Source organism: Dama dama, chromosome 5 (genome assembly GCF_033118175.1).
Source record: "Dama dama isolate Ldn47 chromosome 5, ASM3311817v1, whole genome shotgun sequence".
Classification (NCBI taxonomy): Eukaryota; Metazoa; Chordata; class Mammalia; order Artiodactyla; family Cervidae; genus Dama; species Dama dama.
The window spans coordinates 36545452-36555871 of record NC_083685.1 but is presented as its reverse complement, the minus strand read 5'-3'; the positions used below and the strand labels follow the sequence as shown (position 1 = coordinate 36555871).

The following is a 10420-nucleotide window of genomic DNA, read 5'->3' as shown; positions in this document are numbered from 1 at the left end:
TGTCCATCAACAACTTTAGGAGCTTGCTCAAACTCATGTTCATCGAATTAGTGATGCCCTCCAACCATCTCATCCTCTGGTGTTCCCTTCTCCTCCTTCCTTCAGTCTTTCCCAGCATAAGGGTCTTCCAAGGAGTCAGTTCTTCACATCAGGTGGCCAAAGTATTGGCGTTTCAGCTTCAGCACCAGTCCTTCCAATGAATATTCAGGACTGATTTCCTTTAGGATTGACTGGTTTGATCTTCTTGCAGTCTAAAGGACTCTGGAAGAGTTTTCTTTAGCACCACAGTTCAAAAGGATCAATTCTTCGGTGCTGTTTTCTTTATGGTCCAACTCTCACATCCATGCATGACTACTGCAAAAACCATAGCTTTGACTAGACGGACCTTTGTCAGCAATAACGTCTCTGCTTTTTAATATGCTGTTTGTCATAGCTCTTCTCCCAAGGAGCAAGTGTCCTTTAGTACCATGGCTGTAGTCACCATCTGCAGTGATTTTGGAGCCCAAGAATATCAAGTCTGTCACTGTTTCCATTGTTTCCTGATCTATTTGCCATGAAGTGATGGACTGGATGCCATGATCTTCATTAAAAAAAATTTTTTTTCCATTTACTTTTATTAGTTGGAGGCTAATTACCTTACAATATTGTAGTGGTTTTTGGCATACATTGACATGAATCAGCCATGGATTCACATGTGTTCCCCATCCCGATCCCCCCTCCCACCTCCCTCTCCACCCGATCCCTCTGGGTCTTCCCAGTGCACCAGCCCCGAGCACTTGTCTCATGCATCCAACCTGGGCTGGTGATCTCTTTCACCCTTGATAATATACATGTTTCGATGCTGTTCTCTCTAAACTTCCCACCCTCGCCTTTGAATGTTGAGTTTTAAGCCAGCTTTTTCATTCTCCTCTTTCACTTTCATCAAGAAGCTCTTCAGTTCCTCTTTGCTTTCTGCCATAAAGGTAGTGTCATCTGCATATCTGAGGTTATTGATGTTTCTCCTGGCAGTCTTGATTCTCCTGGCAATCTTGATTCCAATTTGTTTCATCCAGCCCAGCATTTCTCATGATGTACTCTGCATATAAGTTAATTAAGCAGGGTGACAATATACAGCCTTATTGTACTCCTTTCCCAATTAGGAAACAGTCCATTGTTCCATGTCCAGTTCTAACTGTTGCTTATTGACCTGCATACAGGTTTCTCTGAAGGCAGGTAAGGTAGTCTGGTATTCCTATCTATTTAAGAATTTTCCACAGTTTGTTGTGATCCACACAAAGGCTTTAGCATAGTCAATAAAGCAGGAGTGGATGTTTTTCTGGAATTCTCTTGCTTTTTTCTAAGATCCAACAAATGTTGGCAATTTGAGTACTACTTGGCAATAAAAAATCGAATGCTACTCAACAATAAAAAAAGAAAGAAAATTCCATTTACAACAATGTGGATAGACTAGGAGACATGTTTAAATTTATAATGATACTAAAAAGCACTCTTTGGTCAACTTTAAAGGATGACAGAGAATTAACTATTCAAAAAACATAAAGAAAGAGAAATAATCCATTCTTTTTCGTACCAACTATACCTCAGTAATCAAATAACTGAGAAATGGACCCTTTTTTTTTTTTTTTTTTTAAGAAATTGGCATTTTAAAAGTCAAAGGATTCCAGGTAATGAGAGAATTTGAGTATAATCTGCAATCCCTAATTAAATAATGGATTTAGACAAGACTCATCAATGATGGCTACATCACAAAAGATAGACAACCCTGAAGGCTTTCTAACAGAAAGCCCACAATACTGCCTGTTAAGTATTTCTGCTAAAAAATTAAACCTGAATTTACTGTTTCTGGAAATGCAGAGGACAGACAAATGTTAAATGATATCATGGAGATAAAAATAGCAAAAATAAGATTGTGAGAAACTCTGCAAAGAACTCAGTTTTTTCAAGAACTAAGTTAAAAGAAAAAAATAATGAGAAGAAATCTATAGATTAATAAATATTTAACAAAAATTCAAATTCCAATACATGGATGTAATTTTGATTCTGATTCCAACAATATATACATCATTTATGAGATGGAGAATTACTATTAATTTTTAAGGTATACTAATTGAATTGTGTATTAAAAAGTTTTCATATTTTAAAGATACATATCAAAGTATTTACAGATGAATGTCTGATATCTATTCTAACATAATCTATCTTTGGGAGGTATATATGGAATGAGATTGCCATGCTTTAATAAGCTGGTGTGATGGGTGCTACTTTCTATTTTTGTATCTCTGAAAATTTCCATAATAAGCAAACCAAGAAAACGTTGTGAAATTGTGTTTCAGTGTAGGTCACTTCCCTGTAAGAAATCTTTTACGAACTCCCTCTGCCTACCAAACTGAGAACATCGTCTACAAGCTTCTCTCAACAGCTTCCATCCTGTGTTCTAAATTCTAGACTCAAACACTGTTAACATGTCCCTTCTGATCTTTATCATTTCCAAGTGGAATACATTCTCTCTCTTTAATTTCAGCCTTCTAAATTTTACCCATCCTTCAATGTTTGCCTCAGATAACACAACTTTAGCGCTAAAAAAAGGACTTTAACTTAGACGCAATTAGTTTAATAGGTTTTGAGCAACTTTAGAAGTAGAGGTTTAGAAGTCTAGCTTTGCTTTTCCCAACCGAACATTTAAAACAAATGAATTTTGCAGAAAATTTTCTTTCTGTATTGAAAAATAGCTTAACCCTGATCCTGCTGCATAAATGTATTTCATAATTATCAACTTTTTAATAAAAATCTTTGACAAATATCTGCCACAAATACTTTATTGTGCTTACAAATTGAATACTGTACTCAGAATGCTTATAAACTAAATGTTACTTATGATTTATGTTAGAAAAGATGCTTGCTTTTCTTTAAGCAAAACATTTTGTACAACCCAATACATATTACAGAGAAAAAGCAATAAGCATTTCCACTTTATGAACCCTGAAGCCCTTTCTATCAAGCTTCCATCCCTGAACAAAGAATAACAACCACTAGAACCAATTTCATCCTTGCAAAGATAAAAACCTGAGCTACAAAAGAGTAAATAATATACAACTGTCAGAATCATAATAGCCAATGTTGGGTTTCACATCTGTATCCTGCCCTTTCTGCTAAATGACTGCCTTCTACTAAATGTCATCTCCTTTATTCCTTATCTAGCTTACCCCTCTTGAGATACAATCTTTCTCCACTTCAAAATACCATATATAAATTAAGCAGACATAATGTTCAGAGACACTCAGTGACCACTTGAAGAAATCAGTGGTCCTTACTGGATACTATATGTAAAACAGCTGGGTATATGTTTTATCTAACCCTTAAAATTAAAAATTTTTCTTGAGGAAATAAATTGTCTAACATGATCTTTCACTATTTAGGCAAATGTTAACCATTTTGTGCTTTTCCTAATTTAGACAAAAGCAAAATATCCACAAATGTGAAGAGCCAAGAAAAGATGAAACATGCTGTATATTCACAGGAAATTTACTATCAAAGAGAGGTTAAAGTAATAGAAATAAAGGCTGTAAATCAGTTGTGGAAGGAATCAACCCAGACAAGAAACTGAAAAGACTTAACAAGGAAATACCAATTCAGAAAAATAAACACTAAATATCATATACTTGATGGAAATTAAACATTATTAATAACAGTATATGTATGCTGACATGAAATTGCTCATAATTGATCATTTTTACCTACCCTCTCCCCCAAAATGGCAATTTAACATGATTCAATCTATTAATAAATATAGAATCTAGTCTACTGAAAGACATGTATGTCTTTCCATCCAGAATGACTTCAACGTTCATCAACTAAGCTCTACTATACTTTTAGAATAGACAAAAAACAAACTCCAAAACTAAAAAAACCACAAAGACCCTACATTAATCTTGTCAGAAATTATAATAGTTTATCTGGGCTAGAGTTGGAGTGAGACCTAGTAGTTTAATAAAGATCCAAGCTAAGAGGAACAAAGTCTTGAAAGTCAATGTTTAAGCCATCTGTGATTTAATCTAAGGAAGAGATTTTAAGACAACAAACTCAATTTCACTAAAGATATATATCCTAACTAACCAAGAGTAACTAAACTTTCTCTTTTCATCGAGCTGTATAAACAAATACAAATATAAAGCTAAACAATATTTTATTGACCTATTATTAGAAATTCTTACTAATCTAAATTATAAAGGATAACATTTGAATGGATCTTACAGAAGACCTGAAAATAGGTAATCTTAAAACATTTATAATAATCCTTTACTAATCAGAATAATTTATCAAAGTATTCCCTAACATGGTTAATATTTCTCTGAATTTTTATGTTCAATTTGAATTCATAAACTTCTCTGACATGAGAAATGATGTTTTAATTACTATATTTTTACTATGATTATTGGCAAATATTAGACATTCAAATGTCTGCTGATTTAATCAACAAATGAGTAAGAATTATTATTTGTAGTCTTGGATTCCAATTTTTAATTAAAAAAATTTTTGAGTGAGACACCAGGACACAGTGAATATCTTTGCTGAACAAGTAACTTTAAAGTACAAAAATTAAAAGAAATTTTCTTTTAAATTACAAAATGATAATGGTTTGTAATGTCTATAAAAAATACAAAATAGCTACATAATGAAGCAGGTAATTATTTAAAAAAAAAATTCAAAACCTTAATGTTTCAATGTAAATTGACATAAATATTTATGAATTTTCAGCAATCTCTGAACACTGCTATAAAGACTGAAAGCTGAAAACCACCACTATTAAAAAAATTTTTTAGTAGTCAAAGCACACGAAAAAAAGATTTTTAATATGACAATGGATTGCTTAATTCACATACTAAATTGCTCTATACAGGGAGATTTCACAATCCAGGAGCCATAGCCATGTTGCTGTAAGTAGGATTTCAACAAAGTTTTAGCTTCTTGATAGGATCCAGACATACGCTACAGAAAGAAAAAAATAGTAAATTATACAATATAGACAGATTTTGGCTTATGAGAAGTAATTAATTAGCCTTAGTCATCTTTCTTTAGTTTGACATTATAAACATTACGAAAAATCTTTCTGAATTTCCATTTCCTTCAGCATTGTTTCTGAAACTAAAAATTCTCCTTCTCAACAACTCCTAAGAGATAATTTTCCTTCTTTTTTAATATTTGTTATTAAAAGAGTAATGATACTCATTACAGAAAACTTGAAAAAGAATATATAAAGAAGTAAAAAAACTCACTCATAATTCCCAAACTATAGATAACAATCAATATTTTGGCTTATTTCCTTTCACTTTTTAAATAAATAAACATACTGATAAACTTTAAAAAACAAGCTTTCTTTAGGCATAATTTGTATACCATAAATTCACCCACTGGTAAATTCACCCACTGGGGTAAGTATTCAGTTTGATGTGGGTATTTTAATGAAATTTGATATAGGTGTGCTACCATCACAGTCCAGTTTTAAAATAATTTCATTACATGCAAAAAGTTCCACTGTGCTCATATACAGTCAATCTGTATTTCTAAGCCCCAGTCTCAGGCAATCATGAATCTACTTTCTGTCTCCAGATTTTTGCTTTTTGTAGAAATTTCATAGAAAGTGATTAACACAGCATGTACTCTTCTGTGTCAGGTTTCTCTAAATTAGCATACCATTTTCAGATTCATTCCTGTTGTCTAATGTATCAGTCTGTTCTTTATTGCTGATTGGTATTCCATCAAATAGATGTATCACATTGCTTATGCAGTCACCAGCTGATGAACATTTGTGTTGTTTCCAGGTCTTGGCTACTATAAATAATGATGCTGTAAAGATTTATGAACCAGTCTTTGGTGGATATAAGCTTTTGCTTCTCCTATAAATATCAGTGGGAGTGCTGGATCACATGGTAAGTATACAAAGCAAACTGCGAAACTGTTTTCCAAAGTATTTTAAAACATTTTACATTCCCATCAGCAGTGAAAGAGGTTTCTAGTTTCTCCACAACAACATGCAGTGCAGCCAGACTTTTGGATTTTAGTAGGTGTGAAGTGGTATCTCACTTGTGGTTTGGTTTTGCATTTCTCTAATGACTAATCAGGATGAGCACCTTTATACGTGTATTAGCCATTCACATATATTCTTTCAGTTCAGTTCAGTCGCTCAGTCGTGTCCAGCTCTTTGCAACCCCATGAATCACAGCACGCTATATATTCTTTACCACTTGGAAAAGTTGACTGGTTTGTCCACTTAATGATTTGTAAGAGTTCTTTATTCTAGATCCAAGACCTTTGTCAAATGTATGATTTTAAGTATTTCCTTCCATTCTATGGCTTGTATTTTTATTTTCTTAATGAAGACTTTTGAAATTCTGGACTCCATCAATTTTTTCTTTTATGGATTACATGTTTGATGCCATATCTAAGAAAAATTTGCCTAATGCAGGAAGACAAATTTTGTTGTTGTTGTTCATTTGCTAAGTTGTGTCCGACTCTTTGCGGACCCATGGACAGCAGCACACCAGGCTCCTCTGTCCTTCACTATCTTCCAAAGTTTACCCAAACTTATGCCCATTGAGTCAGTGATGCCATCTAACCATTTCATCCCCTGCTGCTCCCTTCTCCTTTTGCTTTGAATCTTTCCCAGCATCAGTCTTTTCCAATGAGTTGGCTCTTTGCATCAGGTGGCATCAGCCCATCTAATGAATGTTCAGGGTTGATTTTCTTTAGGATTGACTGCTTTGATCTTGCTCTCCAAGGGACTTTCAAAAGTCTTCTCCAGCACCACAGTTCAAAAGCATCAATTCTTTGATGCCTAGCCTTCTTTATGGTCCAACTCTCCCAGCTGTACACCACTACTACATGTACATGTAGTTTGTACATGGTTTGTATATGTACAAACCATAGCTTTGACTATATGGACCTCTGTTGGCAAACTGACATCTCTGCTTTTTAACACACTGTCTAGGTTTGTCATTAACACATATATCATAGCTTGCTTTCCATGGAGCAAGTGACTTTTAAGTTCATGGCTGCAGTCATTTTGGAGTAATTTTGGAGCCCAAGAAAATATTTTCCCACATTTTCTTTGCAAGTTGTATAGTTTTTAGCTCTCTTAGTTCTACGATCCGTTTTGAGGTTTTTGTATAACTGATTTAAGTTTAGGTTAATTTGTTCTCAAATACCCAACTGTTCTATTACCATTTGTTGAAAGAAAAGACTGTCCACTCACCCACTAAATTCCCTTGACACCTTTCTTCAAAATCAATTGATTGTAAGTGTGTGGGTTTATCTCTGGTCTCTTACTCTGTTAATTGATCTTTATGTCTATTGCTACATCAATACATTTTCTTGATTACTGTGGCTTTATGTTAAATTGTGGAAACTAGGTAGGGTAACTCTACCTACCATTTTGCTTCCTTTTTAAAAACTGTTTTGGTTCTTCTACGTCCCTTTGATTTATATCTCAATTCTATAATTAGCTTGTCAACTTCTATACAAATGCTTACTGAGATTTTGATAAGAGTTTGCCTTGAATCAATAGATTATTTATGAGAGAACTGACATTCTAAGAATAGAGTTTTCCAATCTATGAAATGGTGCATTTCTCCATTTATTTAGGTCTTCACAAGTTTCTCTCAGCAATGTTTCATTATTTTTCATGTACAGGTCTTACAGTTCTTTTGTTAAATTTATTCCTAATTTTTTATACACTCTTGTGGATAAAACTATTTTTTCCAGTTTAATTTTAGTGTGTTCATTCTTAACATATAGATATACAATTTATTCGTCTATGCTGTTCTTATACTGTGTGCTAAATTCACACATGATATAGTTGTTTGTTTTTGGTAGATTCCATAGGATATTTTACATATAAGATTACTCAGGAATAAGGACAGTTTTTCTACTTCCTTTCCCATTTGGATGCCTTTTCTTTCCTTCTCTTGCCTTACTGCATTGGCTAGAACCTACAGATCAATGTTGACTAGAAGTGGTGAGAGTAATCTTGGGACAAAGGGAAAGAGTATTCAGCCTTCAGCATTGTCATGTAAACTGTAGAATTTCACTGATGCCTTTTATCTGGTGGAGGAAGTTCTATTTCTTATTTGTTCAGTGTTTCTACTGTGAATAGGTGTTAAATTTTGTCAAATGCATTTATGTACATCTACTGAGATAAACAAACAGATTTTGAACTTAAAAATATTCACATAGTATATCAAATGATTTTCTGGTGTTAAATCACCCTTGCATTCCTGGAAAAGACCTTCTTTGTGTATAATCCTTTCCGTATGTTGCTGGATTTGGTTTGTCAATATCTTGTGAATTTTTACATTTATGTTCCTAAGAGATTCTGATGTACGGTTTTCACTTCTCATGACTTTTCTGCCCGCTTCTGGTATCAGGTTTTAACACTGCCTGAGTTGGGGGGCACTTGCTCCTCCTGTACTTTGTTAGTTATTTTTTGTATGATTTATGTTAATCTTTGCTTTATACAGTTGATAAAATTCACAAGTGAATCCATAACTGCACTTGCACTTTTCTTTAAAGAATTTTAATTAATAATTGAATTTCTTTATATTAGTTCAATTCAGATGTTCTCTTAGTCAAGTTTTTCTTTCTAGGAATGTGCCCATTTCATCTAACTTGTCTAATTTGTTGACAAAAGTTGTTTGTAATATTTCCTTATAATTTTTTTAGTTCTTTGGGCTCTTCAGTGATGACCCTTCTTTCTTTCCTTCAAGATTTTGATCATTTGTGCTATCTCTTCTTTCTTAGTCTAAAGGATTATCAACTGTGCTGATTTTTCTCAATGAACCAACTTTTGAGTTCATTGATTTTTCTATTTGCTTTCCTATTTTGTTTTTACCTAATTTCCAACCTATCCTATATTATTTCATCTCTTTTTAAAATATTTAACACTTGACGAATTTGCATGTCATCCTTGCACAGAGGCCATGCATATCAGTCTTCTCTGTATCGTTTCAATTTTAGTATATGTGCTGCCAAAGCAAGCACTCTTCTTATTTTTTTAAAAATACACTCTTCTTCTAACTTCTTTAGATGTAAGCTTAAATAACTGATTTTTATGGTTCTCCTTTCTAATATAAGCAGTTAAGGCTATGTATTTCTAAACACTTCTTAATTATATTCTCTAAATTTTAATTTTTATCCTTGTTGATTTCTAATTTAATTGTACAGTAGTTACAGCATACTTTTTATGATTTCAACACTTAAACTTATTGAGACTTGCTTTACGGCCTACATGGTCTGTAGTGGAGAAAGCTCCATGTGTATCTGAAAAGAAGGTATATTCTGCTGTTGTGCAGAAAATAGTGTTTGGTTTGGCTGCAGTACTATTCAAGCCTTCTATATTCTTACTGATTTTCTCTCTAGTTGTACTATCAATTACTGAGAAAAGAATATTAATTAAAACCTCCAACTTTAACTGTAGAACTGTCCATTTAACCTTGAAATGCTAACAGGTTTTGCTTACACATTTTGAGGTTCCATTGTTATACCCACATAGCAATACTTACCTAACTGTTGTATATTAACAACATTTGGAACAACAATAGTGTATGTTTACCACTAAAATGTTACTCTTTGTTTCTTCTATTATTTCTCATCTTAGTGTATGTTTGACATTAATATAAACACTCCAGCTAATCTATTGCTATGGTTTGCATGGTATGTCTTTTTTTATCCTTTATTTTCAATCTATTTGTGTTTTTGAATGTAACGTGTCTCTTGCAGAGACCATATCGCTGGATTTTGCATTTTGCCCAATATGACGATCTCTGTCTTTTCCAGAGCATTTTGTTGTTGTTCAGTGTCTAAATCGTGTCCAGCTCTTTGCGACCCCATGAACTGCAGCATTGCCAGACTTCTCTGTCCTTCAATATCTCATGGAGCTTGCTCAAATTCATGTCCATCAAGTCTGTGATACCATCCAACAATCTCATCCTCTGGCACCCCCTTCTCCTCCTGCCCTCTGTCTTTCCCAGCATCAGGGTCTTTTCCAATGAGTCAGCTCTTCACATCAGGTGGCTAAGGGATTGGGGCTTCAGCCTCAGCATCGGTCTTTCTAATGAATATTCAGGCTTGATTTCCTTCAGGACTGATTGGTTTGCTTTCCTTGCAATCCAAGAGACTCTCAAGAGTCTTCTCTAACACCACAGTTCAAAAGCATCAATTCTTCAGTGCTCAGCCTTATTTATGGTCCAACTCTCACACCTATAAATGACTACTGGAAAAACCACAGCTTTGACTATGTAGAACTTTGTCGGCAAAGTGATGTCTCTGCTTTGTAATATGCTGTATAGGTTTGTCCTTTCTTCCAAGGAGCAAGTGTCTTTTAATTTCATGGCTGCAGTCACTGTCTGCAGTGATTTTGGAGCTCAAG

At 33.8% G+C, this 10420-nt stretch overlaps 1 protein-coding gene and 1 non-coding gene across 2 annotated transcripts in view; both read right to left on the bottom strand.

The window, feature by feature from the left end:
* Window positions 1–4607: 4607 nt before the first annotated feature.
* ADAD1 (adenosine deaminase domain containing 1) overlaps window positions 4608–10420 on the bottom strand; it is a 47789-nt gene continuing 41976 nt past the window's right edge. Inside the window, exon 12 of the mRNA XM_061140882.1 lies at window positions 4608–4986. Coding sequence (XP_060996865.1) covers window positions 4873–4986 — 114 coding nt within the window. The 3' untranslated portion in view covers window positions 4608–4872. The remainder of the gene's footprint in view (window positions 4987–10420) is intronic.
* LOC133058093 (U6 spliceosomal RNA) lies at window positions 8923–9033 on the bottom strand. The gene has a single exon (XR_009693217.1). It is a non-coding gene; the product is annotated as a U6 spliceosomal RNA (small nuclear RNA).